The sequence below is a fragment of the Falco cherrug genome, chromosome 2, assembly GCF_023634085.1.
Source record: "Falco cherrug isolate bFalChe1 chromosome 2, bFalChe1.pri, whole genome shotgun sequence".
Classification (NCBI taxonomy): domain Eukaryota; kingdom Metazoa; phylum Chordata; class Aves; order Falconiformes; family Falconidae; genus Falco; species Falco cherrug.
Genome location: NC_073698.1, coordinates 116,721,052 through 116,742,242, shown reverse-complemented (window position 1 = coordinate 116,742,242; position 21,191 = coordinate 116,721,052). Strand labels below are relative to the sequence as shown.

At 39.2% G+C, this 21,191-nt stretch overlaps 1 protein-coding gene across 1 annotated transcript in view; it reads right to left on the bottom strand.

The window, feature by feature from the left end:
- Positions 1 to 1,326: 1,326 nt before the first annotated feature.
- PROS1 (protein S) overlaps positions 1,327 to 21,191 on the bottom strand; it is a 34,778-nt gene continuing 14,913 nt past the window's right edge. The window contains exons 8-15 of the mRNA XM_055701254.1: positions 16,822 to 16,943; positions 14,174 to 14,292; positions 11,901 to 12,090; positions 10,739 to 10,906; positions 9,543 to 9,711; positions 7,698 to 7,846; positions 6,696 to 6,909; positions 1,327 to 3,762 (exon numbers count right to left, since the gene is read on the bottom strand). Of these exons, the coding sequence (XP_055557229.1) occupies positions 3,617 to 3,762; positions 6,696 to 6,909; positions 7,698 to 7,846; positions 9,543 to 9,711; positions 10,739 to 10,906; positions 11,901 to 12,090; positions 14,174 to 14,292; positions 16,822 to 16,943 (1,277 nt within the window). The 3' untranslated portion in view covers positions 1,327 to 3,616. The remainder of the gene's footprint in view (positions 3,763 to 6,695; positions 6,910 to 7,697; positions 7,847 to 9,542; positions 9,712 to 10,738; positions 10,907 to 11,900; positions 12,091 to 14,173; positions 14,293 to 16,821; positions 16,944 to 21,191) is intronic.

Here is a 21,191-nt window from a genome sequence, read left to right as displayed (position 1 = left end):
AAGTGCCTGTAAGCAACATACTAGCTCCCTTACTCAGAACCAGCCTATGATTTAGCTGTTTATTCACATATTCCTATTGAAATCCAAGTACCCTTAGAGCGAAAGGATATGCCCAGTGCACCAATGGGGGTGCAGTCATTTTGTGGCTAGGAAGCATTTTTTAAAAACCATGAATGGTAAACCCTGTTATTGTGAAGGTTTTTGTAAGTAGTTTGGATAGAGTTTTTTGTTGCTGTTCCTTTTGATTTCCAACAGCAGTACAACAGCATCCCCATCTTCAGTACAACAGTATCCCCATCTTGCTGGCACTTTTGCACCAATGTGTCGGGCAATAAGCTACCTAAAATGACGGGAACCAAGGTCACTTTGCTCTGAACTGCTGCTGCAGGACTGTGGTCAGGAAAAGAAGGTGGGACAAAACCAGAGTCTCAGCATCTTGGTTCTTTTTTTTCTTCTTCTTCTTCTTCTTCTTCTTAATATTCGCAAAGTGATGCCTTACTTACTCCCTTGCTATTAGCTGTTATGGTTTTCCTTGTATCTAATTTTTTTGGTACATAGCTGTTTTTTATGGCAGATGAAATTGCTCCCCAATCGGGGTGGTTATTTTGATACAACAAGGTTGCTGAGGCAACAAAATATTAAGCGTGTACACACAATTAATGACATCGAAGGACTGACATTGGTGCGTTGTTCAGCGATAAGCAGGACTAGAATAAGTGAAAATGAGTTTGGCCTCTCTTTCTTTGAAGATCTGGAGTATTAACAGTGAAGGCGTCTGCACTCCATCTACCAGGAGACAGGCAGGCTTTAAAGCATGTAAAGTAAACTCAGATCAGGCATGTAAGCAGGAAGCTGCTCTAGTATAAATGAAAACCAATTCCAAGACTAGATTTTACTTTCAAGGAAATTAGGACACACTGATTGGTAACACTTGGTGCACAGGAGCTGAAAAAGCACAAAGCAGGTCCAGCTGTTCTGCATAAGCACTGAATGGCCCTTGCTGAAATTATGATGACTAAAAAAACCAATGAAATACATCTGATGAAGGAGAGGAAAAATATAAATCGGTAACTCTCACTGATGTCCTTTCTTCCATATGTAGTTTTAAGCATAGCTTAAATTTCCTTAGGCAATATTAAAGAATAAATAAACTTAAAAATTTGTCTAGAGAATATTGGATACCTATTTGGACAGCATATTAATTTGAGCCACTTCTTTTCTTTGATGCCCATTATGATTAGGACAACCCCCTGAGTAAGCCATTTGACCACTTCAACAAGTCTTGCACAGTGAAAATGAACAAAGATATGCAAATACAACCTAAAATGAAAAGAAATTCACAATTGATGCTTTATTTAATCCTTACAATAGGGAGGCACTTTTACATTTTAAAAAATATGCAGCGGTTTCATTATAACTACGAAACCCTAAAATACTATTCCATGAAAACCAGAAATGGTGTCTGTGTGAGAAAATTATTTTTTTTTTCCTTTCATTTCATCTCTATACCATTTATTACACTTAAACAAATAAAATCTTAAAAAAACCCTACCAAACCTTTTCTTCTGTTTGCACAGGCCAATATAAACATTTAGAGTATTGATGACACTTTACTTTATGCTCCTCATCTCATTGTTTGTGTTTGTTGTACAAAGCAGAGGCTGACCCGAGGACTTTCTAGAATTCAGCGGGTGCTGCTGAAATACTATAAATGAAGTGACGACATGTATTTGATATCAAAAGTCCCAATTCAGCTCCACCTCGCATGCAAAACCTGCTTATTTCAGTCAAGTTATTCTTCAACTTAGGCCCAACTGAAGAATGTGTGTGTTGTGGTGGGAGGAGAGCAGGCGGGATGCTTTCCTGCAGTTATTTCCCTTCCAAGGAGTCTGAGGAAATGAAAGTTGTGGTTTGTTTTTTTTTTTTTTTATGTGCCATGTAGAAAAGTGAACGTGTAGTAGTCACGGGCAATTAGTCCCTGGTGTCAGTCCTACGGTATTCCTGCTGCTAAGCAGCTACCTGTGAGGCAGTGCTGGGCAGATTCGGAGGCTGTACTGGGGCTGGCTGGTGTGAAAGTCAGAGCAAATCCTGTATCACATCACGCAAGTGGGAAGTGAAGTTAACAATAACCTCAGACAAAGCAATAATTTTGAAAGATGGGCTCAGATTCTGCCATACTGATGTACTAATGATAGTCCTCAACAATGAAAGAAACCTCATTAATGTCACTGGGAATCTCTCTGAAGAAAAACAGTCCTTCAAAATTAATATTGTCACAATCCATCCTTCTGTATATACATTTCCACTTCAATGTCTCAAGCAAAGAAAGCAAACCTCAGGTCAAGAATCCTGGCAGATAAATGTCTCTCTGATGGATGCATGAGAGTATATATTCATTGCTTACAGCAATTCTCTTGCTATTTATTTGGTTTGGGGTTAACAAAACCACTAGGTGAGCTGCACAGGGAGGCTTCTAGTGTGAAAATGAGGTTGGAAGGGGAAAGAACACTCAAAGGATGCTAAAGAAATATTAGATGTGCTTGAAATGAGCACACCTGAGGAAAACAATACTTTTCTAACTACCTGGCTGAGCAGAATATGGCTTTACATTCTGATGTTACTAGCAAAATTTAGGCTTTCAAGTACGTCAGAAACACAACCACAACAGGGCTCACAAGGGCTCTGTAAATGCAAGGCTGCCCTACATAAAAGGGATACGATGGACAGTTGGAGGGTGCTCACATTGAGGGGTGCTAGATCTGTCATAAGTGGAAGAAATGTTTGCTGCAGCTTCTCAGCTTTACTTAGCAACTTCCAGTTTGATGTCCTGTGATGAAGATCAGAGCTCCTTCTCCCAAGCCGTCTCCTCTGTTTTCCAGGATTCCCTGGGTTCTATTTTAACCCACTTTGAAAGTAGATTACCTGACCTGATCCAGAACTCTGTTAAAAGTATAAAGCTGGGTTCCTAAGAGAGAACTTAAGCCAGTACAGTATAACGAGAGCTACCTAAAAAACCTGAGCTACTTACAAAACATTTCAGTTTTGAAGTTCCTTTACCAATATTGATATAACTTGTAAACATAGTCACATAAAGCTTGGGGTCTGGATTTTGGGGTATTTTTTCCTTTACAAAAAACTGTATTACAAAACCTGTAGAGATTTTTTCATTCTGTTCTATGCTTGGAAAACCTCATGAGTTTCATGAGACTAGTTTTGTTTAGATTCAAATACATTACAAAAATTTGCAACTTGTAACTTTGTGGTGACATATGAAAAATAAGAAGTAAAATTGGTTCTAAAAAGAACTTCCTGAACTTTGTCTCCAAACTATATCTAGGGCATAGTATGAACATGGAAGGTAAATCTAGCTTTAAGATTTATCACTGATATTAATAAAAGAACATTTTATAGACTTTTGATCTTGAGTGTCTTCTCACAGCCAAAAAGAGGGGATTTCCTCCCCCCCTGCCCCCTTCTATATAAGAGGGAGGAAAACCATGCTGTTGATTATTTTCCTGGCACACCTTGAATAAAATAATACAGGCTTCATTATGGCATGAGACTAATTACACAAATTATATCTGAAAGAAAAGAAGTTAAATTAAGAGTTGGATGGTTACTGCATAATCAGTGGGCACGAGTGAGATCTAATGTCGTTGTGTTTCGAAATGGCTTCATCCAGATCCAGCTGCCTGTTGTTGACCTTCACCTCCATGCAGCCATTATAAAACGCGGTTACTAACGTAGCACCCAGAGGAACATCTGCACAGAAACACATTCAACTTATTAGGCCAAGGCATGCAAATTCTTACGTATTTTTCAGATTAGCAAAAACATGGGGAATACTTCATTCCCCATCCATTAGTCAGCGGTGGGAGGAAAGAACAAATTTGGCAGGAAACATTTAAGTTCTTCTCCCTCTTTTTTAAGATTGAGATCAAGTCAACTACACTGAAAGGTCAGTAAAATTTGAAATATGCATTAGAAGTCTATTCCCATCTAGAAATCGAACTCTGTGAATGTTTTTGATGGTAGTGTTTCCTGTATTAACAAGAGTGAATCAATAGTTTGTTTCCTAGAGCCCACTGTTCTTGTCCTGACCTACAAACAGATGTTTATGGTTTAGAGGTCACAGAAAGAACCATCTTGCTTTTGCCAGAAAGCTACTCTGGATTCAAACCTGCAAGTTCTCAGATAGGGACCCCTGGGAACTCCACACATTTTACTGCTTCTTCGAAGTGAATTTCTCCGTAAAAGACTCACTTTATCTGTTGCTCATTGAGGTATTGTTTGGGTTACAGCAAAATCAGATCATGCATATGCTTCCAGGAAGCAATGTATTAAGCACAAAATCAGGCATTGCTCTGAGGTCTTAGGGGACAACTGGATTCTTACAAAGTAGACATAAGGTGATCCAAGCACCTTCAGCAACTAGAATGAGGATGTCTAGAAGCTGATCTCAAGAGCATCATCTCCTCCCCCAGATGTTAATCACCCTATCCCTCCTAGAAGACAGAGCTGATTGTCTGGGGAACGAGAAACATTGCTTCCTTGTAACTGTATTTTGCTGTAAGCTGAGGTACTGCACAGTCCTGTAGATTCTGCTCTTTTTACTCCAGTGATGATCACACTGCTGCCACAGAACTGTGCAAGGCTCATTTAGCTGGCACTGGTTGTGCTGTATCAATTAATAAAGGCATACTCCCAACGCTGTTACTAGTTTGCAGAAATGTGTATCAAAGACTTCTGGTCTTCACGAAATGCGTATTTTGTTAAGTCCCTTTTAACTGTAAAGTTCTGTGTGCTGTAGCTAAGTGTGGGGATCCTTGCCTACCTTTTTACACTATCAGTAAACCCAGAGGCTTTTCAGGGGTGGGTTAGAGTGTGTAAATGAATCAGTGTAGCCAAACTGGCTGTACACAGGGACAGAAAGTACTTTTCCTGTATTACTTTTTCTCTTTGTTTACAGGCTGTTGTGGAAAAGGCTGCTTTGGATAACGTGGGGGAGGTTCTTGCTTTTTTTTCAGACCTCTAAGTAGAAACTGTTTATGCATACAGAGGGTTTTTTGTTAATTTGCACGTTGAAGATACCTCTTAAAGCGGAGAGTTTACACTTATTTTTAAGAAGCAGCAAGTAACTAGCTTCTTATCTATTTGGGATAAATGACTGAAGCCAAGGTCTTAGCTCTTACGATGCCAATTACTCTGTGGCTGGCAAGGTACTAGAAAGGATCATTAAATATCACAAAGATGAAGAGGTCTAAGAAATGACCAGAAACTTAGTTAAGTTACTATGGCTCAGTTAACCTACTGGCTTGCCTCTACTAAGTGAATACTGACTTCACCTCTTTTAAAAGTGAGGAGGTATCACAAAAACACTGATGCTTACCTATTGCAATATGTGATGGTCCTGCACCATTAGAGCATTCTTCTCATTCTACATGTTCAATTTAAACTGAACTCACCCGGTTATCTGGTTCCCAAGATATTGCATATCCATTCAAAAACAAAATTAGAGTACAAATTGTCATATTTGGCACCTAAATCTTGTTACATCCTCTATTACCAGTGTATGAAGACTTGTAGAGAACAAGTCAATTCCAACATATGGGCCTGGGTACGGAGGAACCCATCACTGCAGACAGAGACCATGGTACCTGCAGTGCTGCCCTAAACCTTCCTTCTATTCTAACAAGCAAGTCTGGAGGGTGGAACCATAATTCCAGCTTCCCCTGTGCATGCTACCTTGGAAGAAAAGCCTAAAGAGATAATCTCCAATGGATACACAGTTCCTCTCCTCTTTCTACTCCTGTGCACCCTTTTCTCCTGCAGAAGAAACACTGCAGATAATGGCTGCCTGTATCTGGGGCAGCGCTATGACACTGCAGCCTACATATAAGATGGGTGTCAGTTCAAGACTATGTTGTTCTACCTCTCAAAATTTCCTTAGGAATTGTAACTTATTCTCCCTAAAATAACTTTGTTTAAGAGAGGATACAGTAGTAACTCTGCCAGTAGTAATGTCATAACCACGGTGTCTTTCCCAGTTTTCAAGTTTGAGGATCTTAGGCTTTGAAAATGCCTCCTCTGTGGCAATGCCATTTTTCTTCATGATTCACCCTGAAGTCAAACTATTTTACAGATAAGCATGTGTACACTTTCTGTACAAAACAACGTTTGTACAAGTCTTAAGACTGGAGATACACTTGCAGCTTGCTTTAAACAAAATATTTGTTGTTTCAACACATTTTCTGTTTCATAAAGATTGCCAGTCATCTGCTGCCCAGACTTTAACTGCTGAAACCATACTCCTGACTTCTGCACTTCTGACAATTTACTTGTGAATGCTCCTTTTTCTTACATGCTTGATGCAGTTCCTAAATTGTGCCAGCTGGTGGCATTTCAGAAATATGCAATGCTCATTCCACCCCAGCTCAAAATACAAGGTATTTTCCAAATTCAGACCTCGAGAGACTCCTTTCTAATAGGCCTAATAACGCTACTTTTGAAAAGCAGCCTCCCTCGAAAGCTGAATAGACAGGATGAAACAAGAACTACTTGGTGGGCGGGACGGGGGGACAGGACACGGACCCTGTTTCCTTTTGTACAGGTGTAGTCGTTTTATAGCTTTGGTAAGGCTGAATATAATCAGTCTTGTACAAATAATCAAATTAATGAGGAGGAACAGAATTTACCTGGCAGGCCGCCCAAGTAGGTAACAACATTTGCCATCATTGCTTGATGCAGGATCGACAGTTGCTCTGAATTGCTTCTGTCTGTGTGTGAATCAACAGACAGTTCAAGTTGCTGTCTGGTTACTAGAAGCCCAACCAGCACTCTTCTGGGTGTACATAACTTCTTTGATTCCAGATGCGCAACAGTGATGTTTCCGATTGTCACAATGATTTTCTAAATGGAAGAATGGTAGGTCACAAAGAATGTCACGTATAACTTTAACACACAATTATACTTAGTTCTGATGCATTTTGTATGTGGAAGTAGAAGAAAAGGAAACGTTAGAGCCACATTTGACAAACTGGAACCTTAAGTTGGAAAAGTTAACAACATGGATGTATAAGCATAACCTTTGATGAATGCCATTCATGTATATTCTGCGATTTCTTAGTGACAACGTTCTCTGTAAAACATTTCTGGCTATGGTTCTGAGGCGAAATCCTGTCTCTCTTAGGGCAAAAGGAGTACAGTTTCAAAGGTAACCAAGTGTTCACTATCGGTCCTTATGGATTAACCATGGTGTATAATCACACTTTATCTTGGGATGCCTGTTGTAAACAGATGTAAAGGGAAACCTAAGGACAAAAAGATCTGCTTATAAATTGATACTGACATGATGCCATTACTGTAGTATCATTGATCTGCTTCTGTCATATTCCCCTTTCTGCTTTTTGCGTTTGGAATGGAATGTTAAGAAGATGTGATGTAATGGATAGTACTTGACATAAGAGAGCTTAGTCACTGCTGTAGCAATCATTAATAGTAATACGTTTTCTGTACATCATTATACGATCTAAATGCTTACCAAAATACTAACTCAGCCTACCAGCTCCACTGTAAGGAAGTGTAAGTAGCTGGTTTTAGTTTGATTTTTTTCAAAAATGGAGTAGTAAGTTAAGTGAGACAAAAACAAGAGATGTGACTTATAAGTGTATCAGCTGCTATGATAATTGTAAGATCACCTGTGAGTCAGAGGAGTTAGAGTCCACTATGGACAAAGCAAGAGGCACTGTTTCATTAGAAACCAAGGCAAACATAACACCAGTGTCTGTGGATGGGCGAATAGTCATAGTCACATTTATTAGCCAATCTTCAGAACTGTCAAGATTATCTGTTTTAAAAAGAATAACTGAAATTAATAAATCCATCTGCTAGAAAAATTAATATGGTGTCAAAAATTAGTATTTAATCTGCACCCAGACTGGAAAAATTAGTACTAATCTCCAGAAAAAAAACAACAACCAGTGAACTTTGGAATTTTCAGAAAGAACTGTGAGTTTAAAAAGCCCCAAAACCACCACCACCACCCAAAACAAACAAAAAACCCCAACACCAAAAACCCAAAACCCACCCATCCCCACCTTCCCTTCTCCCTGCCCCTCAAAAACAACAAAAAAGAAAAATTGTTAATCCTGCATCTTCCTTAATCTGTGTTTATTAGACTTTTTTTTTTATTACCTGCTCCATTCTAATGTGAAACAGGTACCACACTCATTAGAGGTATCAGAGGTCAGTTCAAAATTAAACCCCTCAAACTAATTTACCTATAAATTGCTGCCACTGAGTGGAAGATTGGAAGTTTTTACATGCTTTTACATTCCAAGGCAGTTCTGTATTAAAATGGGAATATGCGGGGGTATAAAGTAAATATGCAGATAATTTAAATATAATTTCATATAATGCATTCATAGGGAAGCTAGTAGAGAAATTACTATTTAAAGAGGTATTTGCCATCTTGTGTATCTTTTCTCCCAGTGCCTCCTCCCCCATCCCTGTCCCAGTCAAATCTAGTAGTTTCTTGATTTCCAGTAGTTCTTGAGGAAGCAGAAATTCTAAATTATAAGGTGAGGTTATATTCTTACACAAAGCCAAACGGGCAGGGCAACGGTGGGCAGTAATAGCACACAGAAGGACATCAGTAGGTGTGGGCAGCCTCTTAGATTTTGGCGGGGTGAGAACAGAAAGGAGAAGGGGTGAAGTAATGGCAGCAGCCCCAAACACAAAGCTCAGGAGTAATGGCAGCATTGTGTTAGTGAGGGAAGAAAGTTGAGGCAACTGGAGTGGCATAGGAAGCTCTGATACAAGTTGGCTGGAAGCATAGAATATAAACAGCTGGAGAAATCTTTTGAGGTGTGCTAGGGAATTTAGAGAAAAAAGCCTGGGAAAGAATAGCAAGTCCCGAGATGAAAAGGATTGGGGATCAGAGCAGGGCTCTGGGTAATATAGCATTTGGGTTGGGGAAGAGTATAATCACAACAGGGTTTGGGATGATGCTCGAGAGTTGGGCCCTCAGGCACGCATAAGTAGATTCTGGATTGCAAATTTTGAAATTAGGGGCAGGAAGTCAGGCAAGAAAGTTCTGGGTTCAGGAAGGAGCAAGAGATGCACCTAAACATCTACATAGGATGTTCATTTAGATGCAGGGCTGCATACACAAAACCATGAGCAATCTTTTTCCCCATCCCCAATCTTCTTTTTCTGTCACTAATATGATATTTTCCCCATTGATGAACAAGGCAAAGAATCAGGTCTTTGGAAAGTGAATGTGTTCAACAGTGTCCATCTTTTGCAAATAAAGAACACTTCCTAACCTAAAGCACTTCAGAAATTAAATGGATGACACCAATGAGATTAGAATTCTTGTTCAAGCAAATCTCTAACAGAAGTTATGGGACTCATTGCTGAATTCAGTGGTGTACAGATTAGTTTGTGTGGGGGTCTTTTTTTTTTTTTTTTTTTCTTAGACAATTCATCAGTTCCATCACCAGTCCAGCAAAAAATATAAGAATAGGCAGAAAAATACTTACTATAGTTTATCTGAAACATTGCCATTCCAGTGCCAGGGTAGAAGGATCCTCTCCCCACTGCTACTAAACAGTGTTTGCTTTGTTTTTCTTGAATAACTTCTTTTACACCTGAATGTCCCTGATTCATCAGGTTCCAGGCACGAATGCACCCATCTAGCCGAGGGTTAATCTGTAGAAGAATTACAGGGCTAGGTGTTTCCATTCAAAGTTGTTTCAAAAATGTTAATAATAAGGCTTTACTTTACATATCAACTTATTTCTGGGTAGCCAGTAATAGCCTTATCAATACTATAGATTACAGCACTGATGCTTAGAGAAAACAACTGGCATGGATTTAGTACCACAGCCTTCAAAAGGTATTTCTGATTTACTGTCATCACCCATTTTGATGCCAGTGATCTGTACAGATTGCTTCAATTTTTAAAGCTCATGCTGTCCTTCTGTTTGGGTCACAACAGCTTTTCTGTAGCTGAAAGACAATGATCGCTAGCACTGCTCCTTGTTCAAGGCTTCATCTTCTCCTTGTACCAAAGTACAAAGAAATTTCTGGAATTACTTTCTATTGGGTAACGGGATGTTGTTGTATTGCTTCATAATTTTTCTCTCCACTTCACTTTTGTGCAAAAAAAAAAAGTGCAGCCTCTACTGTACAGTTCTTTTGAGGCTGCCAATTAGTATGAGGGCTTCTGGACTGTGAAGCAGACAGTCACAACAACTTCACTGTACCCATCCACAGCATAAGACAGAGCAGTTGAGGGTGGAAGATTGAAAGAATCATGAGCCTTGTCTAGCCTGGGCTATTATAAAACCTAGAAAAAAATGAAAGTTCATTGTGCTGCCTGCACAGTGAATTCTACACCTATTCAGAGCCTAGCAAAAGCCAGCACCAGAATCATGAATCACTCTGAAATGCACTCACAGCAGAAATGGTGGTGATTTAGAAAATCTTGATGCTATATTAGGAAACAGACTACAGAATCCTGCAAGATTGGACTGTAACTGCTGTGTTTTTACAAACAAAGGTGGACTACAAAGTTTTATGCATGTTTATTTTCAAAACAGTGGTTTAATAACCTGATTTTCATTTTCTAAATGGATTCCATGCCACACTTCCTTCCTCTGTGACTACTAAGTAAACAGTACAAAACCAAACAATTCAACAGTAAATAATCAACATTACTTGTTATTTTAGTTACCTGTTTAACAAGAGTGCTGCCCACTTTGCGAGGTAATCCTGCAATGTACACCTTAGTTTCCAAGAAACCCTGTGACTGTTTAAAAAGAGTTCCTGGGCTGTTAATACTCATGACTGCTTCTTTAGCTATTTTTACACTGATGCTGTGTTCCAGTTCTTCAACTGATATCTAGAATTAAATACAAACAATGATATATATATATACACACAAACATGTAGGATATTTAAAATACTAATTACATGTACAAAGCATTACTGATGTTTCTCTAAATATCTAACTTCTAAAATAGTTCTAATGCAGTCAATGCTTGAATTGTGACAACTGTACATATCCATGGACATCCACAGGGGGATGATCTTCCATCCCACCCCTGCTCTACCCCTGGGAAAACCCATGCAACCAATTAGTTTCCTTTATGTGCTGTACAGTTTGCAAGAAGCTGATTTCTACAATTGCTCTACAGCCAGTCCACATCTGGCATACAGTTCTCCATGTCACTGCAACCTGCTACAGAGGATTGGATCTTCAGGTGGACGTAGACAAAATAGGTTCAATGCTTGCTCCTGCAATTATTAGGCATCAAAGTAGACTTTTAATCTCCACGAAGAACAGGAGCCTGCCTACCTCCCTATGAAGAATCCTGGTTTCTCTTCCCCCCTGTCCCGCCGCCCCGCCCCCCGCCCCCCCCCCCCCAAAAAAAAAAAAACCCACCCCAAAACATAACTGATGTTAATAATTTAGTGTGATTTACAGATGGTGTAAGTGAGCAAGGCCTTTCATCTTAGGTATGCAAGCTTGAAGAACAAGATGGATTTCTGATCTAGCAAATGTAAAACTTGCTCTCTAGACAAAGCAGCTAATAACTATACACTTGACCATGCAATCAGGGTTTTTAATGTTCTGCTGCTTCCTTCTTCATGATTACAAAAAATAATGCCTATGTTGCCAGCAAGTGGTAATTATCTCTTTTTGGATTGTAAACAGTTGCTGTGATTTCCCAGGTGTAAGGCATTTTTGTGCATTCCTTGGTTGATTTTTAAATCTGGGATTTCAGGGCCTCATTTTAAGTCTTTTTAATAGTTGCTTAGTTTCTCCCTACTTTACTTAGAAAGTTCCCATAATGGGTTAAAGGAAGGAAAGGGGAGAAGAAAATCCAGCTTACTATATGCCACAGTCCATCATTAATGGCTTTGCCTCCACTGGTGACTTTTGTTCCAAATTCATTCTTGAATTGAATTTCAATCTTCCCATCACGAAGAGCAAGCAAGATCCATGCTGTACTGTCAAAGGATTCTGCATATAGTATAACTCCCTCTGCATCATATGTCCGGAAATCAAATTCTGCTGTAAACCTGGGTTGTGAAGAAGGAATCTTAATAAGAAGACAGGAAACATGAAATACTGTGTAGTCTAGGATAACTCATTAATAGGGTAAAAAAAAAAAAAAAAAAAATTTGATAGATAGCAACCTTTTGGTAACCTTGTATCTGAGCAGTTGTGATATCTGAACACAATCAGTCAAAACCAGAATCTAATCAAAGCCTTGTTCATCTGAATGCAGTGAAAAGTTTTGAGATTAATGCCCCAAGCTGCAGTTCCCAAATCTGCTATGAGCTTTACATGGGAAGGGTATCATGCTCCCTTGAGTAAGAAGATATATGTAATATTCCTACTACATTTTGTGGAGATGCATGCGGAAAAAATACATGATCTGTGGTGTGTTTCAGTGCAACAAGGTTACCAAGTGTTGTCCTACAACAATTTATAACCTAGCAATTTGCTTTGGTTACTGCTGCCTTTTATATGTCATTCCCTAATTTGAAGATTTGTTGTCTGGATCTTGGCAGCTGGTTGGACGTGTGCATGCAGCAAAATTATGGTTTACATTATAGAACCCGTACAGTGGAAGAGAGGCAATGTAAGTATAGCAAAAAATAGTCCTCGCCTCCTAGAACTTTTGGACTAGATAAAATAGATTAAGGATGAAAGGACAAAACAAAGCATTTGGAAGTTAGGATTTGCTGAAGAGAACAAAAGAAACAAGTAAGGGAGTTGTAATTAAGAACTCGGATCACTTTCACTTTCAGTCTTCTTTGTCCGCTAGATGTCATTGTCACTTAGGCAGACCCATAGAAAAATCATTCTGTATTTACACAGAGACTATTAAGATAGCTTCAAACATTTACCATCTTAGAAAGGTCTTCCAGGAGAGCATTAATGCCTGGTCAACTTGGAATTGTGGCAGAGGAAAAGGTTCTCAATATTTATGTCCTGTAAGATTCTAAGGCTCTGGGGATCACCAGCTCAACAGCTGCTGCTACTGTTACCCTCAAATTGTTTGGTCAGTAAGTCAAGGAACACTGCAATTTCAGCTGCTGCAGCAAAGAAATCCACAAGTAATCAAGGGGTCGCTACCATCAGCAATTGTTCTGACAGCTCTAAAGGAAATCCTATAGACAGTGCTCTATCAGTGTCCTTGGAACACCCTGTGAAAGGAAGCACGGTGGTGGTGGGGGGAGCATTTGCCTGGTTTTATTTCTCAGCAGTATGCGTGTAGCATATCACAGCTTCTACCCAGAGCAGAAGTGAAGTAGCAGCAACATCCAAATGAAAGCGATTCCCATATATAACTGGAAGTTGTAAAGTGATTATTGTCCTATAACTTCTGAAATTTATCTTGAGAATTCTAAATGCCTTCCTGTATCTGTATCACCACCTCCCACCTTTCCAAGCCCCTGCTCTTTCCTTCAGAGGAAGAGTAACCTTCTGTCATGAGGATGCACCAATCTTTTTCCTGCCTTGTCCACAGACCAATGTGACCTGCTGCCTATTAACTTTACTGCCCTCAGTCCTCTTCCTTTTTTACCTATTTGAGTCTGGACCTCTTTGAAGTCTTTCTGCCAGTCCATACACCTCTCCCAACAACAGCACTGGTAACCAGGACTGTAATGGCTGCAAAATTCCAGCTCTGTGATTCATAGGTATGATCACATCTGAATGCCAATGGTGCATGTCTGGCCCTAGCTGGGCACTGTTTTCTAGCTGGGACACAGCCGCTACTGCCTCCTCTATCTGCTTCTGAGTAAAAGTTTTCTGAAAGAAACTTGCTGACCTTTCAGTTTTGCCATATAAGAGAGCTGCTGTCTATACTGATGAGGTGGCTCAAGGACATGTTACAACCAAAAAGAAATGCTGTAAACTGACTCCAGACACATTACTCTTGCCTGTCCGCTTTCAAATGACTCCAGCTTCCTCTGAGTGCTAGTATATGTAGGAACCAGAGTCAATTCATTCTCCATATAAAGGTATCTTAATCAGTGGGGAGACAATGATTTATTTTATGCGTGCAATGTGCTCTTTTTAAACCCTCAAAAAATTAACAGAAACAAATGTCCATAATTTCAATGCATACTTTTATCAATAGCAAATGCTTACCTCGTGACATTTGGCAATTTAAACTTCAAGTACAGAACAGGAATTCCTATAAATTGTTCTGCCAGGTAAAGCAGTTCATAATTCTTTTCAAGGTTCAGTGGGGTACATGCAGTAACAGCCTGAAAATGGTAGAGAAAAAAAAAAAAAAGGCTGTTAAAGCACTGTGATAGTTCAAGAAGCAACGCCTATTGTTGGCTGCTAGCCTCTTTCTTTTCTTTTTCTTTTTTTTTTTTTTTTTATACAGCAATGGCTTACTTCTGTTTTCTTTTTTTTTTCTTTTCTTTTTGTTAAAAATTGAGTACCTATGTACCAATGAAGGGGTGAGGTTTTGGTTTTGCTTGAAGTATGTATTATTTAAGTTGTTGTCGAAGGATAATTCAGGTTGAAACATAGTTCTGGTGAATTGCAAGTAATATTTCCATATTTAGTATGTGAATCAAGAACTGAAATTTTCCATCAGGCACTATTCTTTTACCACTGACTTGTGACACCCTCCTATTATGGTCCTGCCAGGCTCCAGTGTTAGTTGTCTGGAACCTAAACTTGATCAAGTGTTAGAAGGGAGTGGGGCCAGAGCTGTGCCTTGAGAAGATTTAATCAAAATAATAATACTAACAAAAAAATCACCTTTTATTTTCCTTATCAATATTGATATATAACTACTTATAGCTGAACAATCTCTAGTACTACTAGAATAGTTTACCTGGAATAAAACGTAACAATTTACAAGTGGATTAAGTAACAAATTAATAGAAATTGTTTCTCTCTGGCTGTTCCTTGAATGTACTTGTCCTATTTGAGCTGTGAAGAGGAATGTTCATGAAATGAACACCACAGTTCCTCTGGAATAGCACTGAATTAGTATTTCTGAGAATTGTTAGTGGGAATATGAAACTCTTAAGACTACATTCTCAGGAAAACTGTAAAAGAAGTTCTAAGTATCTGTTGCAACTGAAAGGCCTATAACTATGCATAACTGGGATTAATTCTAATGCTCTGGCCAAAGTCAATGTGTGCAATCACAGTCAGTCAACTGCAGTTGCAATGACAGAGGAAAAAAATGGTCCTTATTCTTTCAGGTATTCATCTACCTGAAGTTTTAAACAAAGGCATTTGTGGCCAGGAATAATATCTATTTTATGTGTGGTGCAATTTTAAACTAGTAAAACACTCAGTAAACAAATGTCAGGTATTCATTCCAAGGTACTGTTGACTTGTCTTCTGAAACTGTGATGTTATAATTCAAGTAACATCTACAGTTTTGTATTAAAAGTGCACTGATTTCCTTTAGGTGCAGGGAACTAGGTTCTGCATGTAGAGGGTGGTGAGAAAACTCTTGCAGAAAGTCGTTAAGAGCTCCTGTCTCATTGACTAGTGGGAGCCTAAAAGACACTTTGATCTGAAGTTATCCCTCAAAATACCCCTTTAATATCTTCTATATGATGGCAGTATAGCAGTCCTACAGAAGGCAACGATCAAGAATAGGTGTTCAGGCATTTCTGTTCTCAAGACATGCTGTACTGTGGTAAAAGTTAACAATGCAGTTCCTAAACTCTGACCTCTGTATTCATGATGCAGCAGTTTCATTAAATGTATAGGTGTTCACCCTGAATTTTATGGCTAATTCACTTTATGTCTGCTAGTGTCATTAGTCTTTGGACTGAATATATTTTCAGCTGACTAATTTTTTTCTGCCCAATTAAAAAGCCTGAAACTAACTTCCAGGTAGAGAGGTAATCACTTTTGAACAACAGTATTGAAAATAACATGTAACCAGGCAAGAAGGTGCTCTTCATGAATAAGCAAAATGAAATAATGATAGTAAGTGTTGTTCAGGTATTAAATTTCAGAAATTACAAACAAGATGTAATGCACACATGCTAGAACTTTTGTCAGACTTTGTTCCTACAGTTTAAGCCCAATTTTGGTTTACTGTGTTAGAGACTGTTTCTTGTCAGCCCGTTATCTGAGCTTACTTAGCATGACAAATCTCAGCCTGCCTGAACTTTTCAAAGTATACAGAGAACCACTCACCAGAAAATCCTTGAACTGGGATTCCTGCAGAGTTTGAAACTTTCCCTTACTAAGAAGTGTAAATTTTCAAAGGGAGCAAGAACACCTGATTTTGGCTGCGAAGTGTTTTTCAATTTGCAAGTATTACTAAGTGCTTTTTCTTAAGCTATGACAGATCAGAACTGTGCAAAAGATCCATTTTTTTTCAACACAAACAGGCAAAGCGTAGAATAATTCTGAAAGAGTGAGAACTTTTGTGTAGTCTAAGGAAAACCTGGGAACATAGGGATAAATGGAGTATTCTGGCTCTGAGTAAGCTGAACAGGAATTATTTGCTTAGATAGCAGAAAGCTAGGATTTATTTTGGAAGCAGAAGGGAATAAAGTTTACTGGCTAAAGTGAGCTTCTCTTGAGTGGATTCCTGTAAACGAGCATGCATGAACTGAATGGCATCCAAATCCCTACCAGGTCTGCTTTACGAGCCAAACCACAGCTCAGGGTCCCCAGCACTTTCCCAGCGGTTTTGAATCTGTTCTCAAATAGCTTCCTATTTTCCTTAATCTAACTTATGCTGTCATAAAGAAACATCCAACTTTGTGATTTTCCGCGTGGAATTTTACATAGCATAGTTTTACCTCACAACTTTTCATGTCCTTAGAGAGCTTGAACCCTTTCTTGCCATCACAATAGCAGCTATAACTTCCTGGAGAGTTAACACAGAGTTGAGCACAAATATTTTCCACACATTCATCAATATCTAGGAGAAATGGAAGCATACAGAAAAATTTATTCAAATTATTCATGGCACAGACTGAAAACTAACACAATAAATTAATGGAATAATGGGCAAGATGGGTTCTCTGGCATAACGTGAATCCAATAGGTGACTGCTGCTAAGCTAAACTAATGCTAATGGACGTCTTATGGAAAATTTACAATCCAGTCACCTGCTAGGTGTATAAGACCTAGTAATCTGATATAGGCCTTGTGTGCAGATTTGGGAAAGATTTGGTCTGATTTGTGAGGCAGTAAGAAGCTGAGTTGTAAGGTGGCTGAATTAGTGAGAGAGACCTCAATAAATCACTACTGTTTATGGGTCAGATCTCTTCCTTTCCCTGTAAGATGTCATGAGAACTTAAGAGTATTAAGAGTATGTATGGCAAGTATGTGGAGAAAGGATGAGCTTTTTTCATAGAAAACCAGAAGAATCTCAGAGCAACATACATTTTAAAATAGCATACAATAATCTCATTTAAAAAAAAAATAGTTTGACAGCTTCTATTTGTGGAGACCAATCGGATTTTAGCTGCCAATAAACTAAAATAACTAAGGGAACTTCATTTTCTATTTAGTAGGCTGTGCATAATAAATAATTTAGAAATGAAACACTGTGTAAAAGACCAATGTAAGTGTTGCATTTTTAATATAGAAACAAACAAAATCTGTCCTGGATGAAAGGCTCTAATGAGGGTAATTTTGGGCCTCAGATCAAAGAAACTGCAATACTTGTTTTGAAACAAATAGTGGGAATAAACACTTTTGTACCAATGTGTGCACTTAAAAAAAATAAATCTGTTTTATACTATGCTAGATTTTCTTTTAAGGTTAAAATACTTTTTTTTTTTTCCTGTTGCCTGGGGGAGGAGAGAGGAAAAGAAAAGAAAAGGAAAAAAAAAAAAAGAAAAAACCACCCCAAAACAAACCAAAACCTTATTGCAGAAACTGGTACTTTGTAGTGAGCATGCATCATCTCCTTCCAAACCAGGATACTATGTTTAACAGCTTGTGGATGCTATTTTGATTTCTACCTCTGCTGCAGTTAACTGTCACAGACAAGTTGCTTTACCACGGCGTGCTAGCAGTTTCTACATTGTTTGGGTGGCCAAGACTTCATGAATAGGTTGAGGAAGCTGGTCTCATGTTTGGCTGAAAAGTTCCCTATTACTAAAATGTCTCCTCTTCCTCACCTTTAACGTAAGTCCCCTTTGCAAGGGGTCATGCTCCCTCGTACGTGACCTTATCACAGGAAAAAGCCATACTGTGCCGTACTGCAGCTAATACAGCCAGAACTAAAGTTCTGTTTGAGATCTAGTCACATGCTGTGTCCGTTTTCCATCTGACATCACAATCTGATGTGTGGCTATCTAAGCTACAGGATTCAAATAGTCTTCTGCTCGTGTTTGCATAATTTCTACCTCCTTCCACTCATCTCCCGTTCTTCCCCCTGATCTTCAGAAGCTGGATGGCCCTTTACATAGGCTGGTCTGTGATACTAACTTTCACATTCACTCTTTGCATGAACTACTGAGGACTCTTCCAAGTCACTTGTATTGCTCCAGAATGCTTGCTTACCTCTGCTCTGCCAAGCTGAGAACTATCTCCTGCTGTGCAGCAGGCTGATGGAAGACAAGGTCTTTCCCCGCGCACCCCCCCCCCCCCCCACCCCCGGCCTTTTGGAAAGAGTTTCAATGCCACTTTGAGCTAGCTTAGCAAGGTTCAGAATGATTGCACTGCATGCTAGAAGCCTATCGAGTGTCTTGGGCATTCTACTGAGAGGTATAGGAAGCAATACAAAAATCTGTAGTATATTCAAGCTGTGCAGAAGTCAATGCGGCATTAGCACTCTACAGCCAACTCCACCACCTCCTTCCTTCCATTTCACTAGAAAAGTTTTCTCCCCTGGAAAGCAGTGAGGGATGGGAAAAAGAACAAGGTTCTTAGTGGGAGTCTCTGCATTATTATCATGGTACTTCTATAAAAAGGGAGCTCAAACCAACTGCTCTGCACATGGTTCCACTGCCTGTCACAGGTGGGTTCACTGAGAATACATTTGCTGGGTTGTAAGTAGGCATGGAAGACCTCTAGCCTTTGACCAGCAACTGTTACCAGCATGTTTTCCTGTTCTGGGGAAAGTTTTGATACATATTGGAAGACAGTTCCTAAAATATAAGTGGAGAGTTGATGACTGGCTTTTTGGATTGTTTAAATTCTAACTGGTCTTAGGTTCATAGCTGTAGAAAAGGTTATGTAGGAGATTCTTCTGCTTCTCCCTGCGCCCTTTAGTGCTTTACCCATCAAAAATGTCAGCTAAGTGAGTAAAAGGAATTTTTAATATAGAAATACAGTACTGGATGTTTCTTCAAGTTGATCTGACATTTTGCAAATTTTTCTGTGTTGCAACCTCACAACTTGAATTAGTTTTAAATAATGAGCACAGAAATTGTGACTGTGCCTGAAATTACAGTCCCTTCAGAAGTGAATGTTTGCTAGTGTTAAAAGTTTTACCTTTGCTCAGATTTGAGAAAGTGTTACTCTGCACATACATATGTAGGCACACATTTGCAGACTCCTGCAACTGTATATCACCAACCCTCTACTCATAGCTTAATTCCTATTTCACTCACTTGGGCCTCTTACCTGTAGTACTTCTTAGGGGAGTAAGATACAAGGATGAGTTGCAATATCTAAGTGTTTATTTTTGAGCCTTACTCAAACTTCTTTCCATATGCTTTGGAGATAAGGTTTGCACATTAGTCACGTGGCAGGATTTGGTCAGTTAAGAAATACTTCGCTGATGCATACTTGCAACTGATTGATCCCTTCATTTTCTCCAGCTAAAACTAGATTACTTCTTACTCTTTTGTTTGGCATGTGTACTCTTTTTCATTTAGAAATCAACTGTTTATGGTCTTGATGGGGTTGCCTAACCCAGTAGATTGTAAGCTCAGCTTTGTGAAAGGGATTCTCCTGTGAAACTCACTTCCTAATAATTTCTGGTGACTGGCAACCTGATGCCTGTTTAAAACTAAGACTAAAAGATGGTGTGTTACAATGTGAAGCTGCTTTTGCCACTTTGATTTTTGCATCCTAGCTAACATGCAAATGAGGCAATGACAAAATCCGAAATGTAGCCTAGCCATACTATATGATGGGTGAGGAGAACACTTTCTGTGTGTTTTCCTACCCTGCCTGTTTTGGTTTTTTTTTGAAAAAAAAAAAAAAAAAAAATCATTCTGGTTACGATCATTTTGGGATCTGAAAAGGCCAAGAAATCCACCCAAGTCTAACCACACAGAGAAGAAAGAAAAAACAAACAAACCACAATCACCTAACCCTATAGACTGCTTCACTGTGGAGAGGTAAAAGGAAATAAAATTTACCACCTCCCAAAAGGAATTGGACTAGAGAGACTCTGAGAAGCACCTCTCTTCCCACGCCCTCCCCAGAGGAGCATGACTGTGTAGATGCTTTAGGGGAGATACTGTTCTTCATGAATGATCCTGTACCCCTTCCAGTACTTGAACACCTAGCATTACAAAATTAAAACTACAAGTACTGGTTAACCAGTAGCACTACTGTAAATCTGAGTACTGAATTCTGTACAAGCAGCAGTTAATTTTGATCATGTCCCTCAGGCCCAGGGTCTGCAGACAAACAGAGACTTATGAAGTTATTATGAAAGCTTATTACACAGTTTGACAGATGAATTTCTATCATTAAATCACCTACTCAGAAATTTACACCAGTCCTTGTGGGGGTGTAAATTTCCATTACCCAAAATAAACCTGCTGCTCAATGGTAAGGTCTCACTCCAGAGTGTACTATAGCAGCAGAGGGACAGGCAAGCTTCTTGAACAGGTATGAAGTCTCCTTCCTCAGCGGACGTTCTGGAATTCCTGATCAGTCCAAATTGTAGGATCTCCCCACGTGGAGCTAATTGTCCTGCTACAGAAATCCTGACATGCACAGGCTGGAGGGAACCAAGTTTTTTGAGTTTTGTTTTAATAATTTATGCTATAACTATCCTGCTTTTTTTTCATTCTTCCAAGCTGTAGTTAGCATCTTTGCGTGTCTGTCCGAGCTATTTCAAAAGCTTCCCACAGATCCGTCCAAATGTCCGTCCCACATCATAAAACACTCAGTGGAAGCTATTCAGACAAACCCATGAATCTGAGCAGCGACCTGGGTTTATACAGCTGCTTTCAGTGGAAAGCTAAAATAGCTT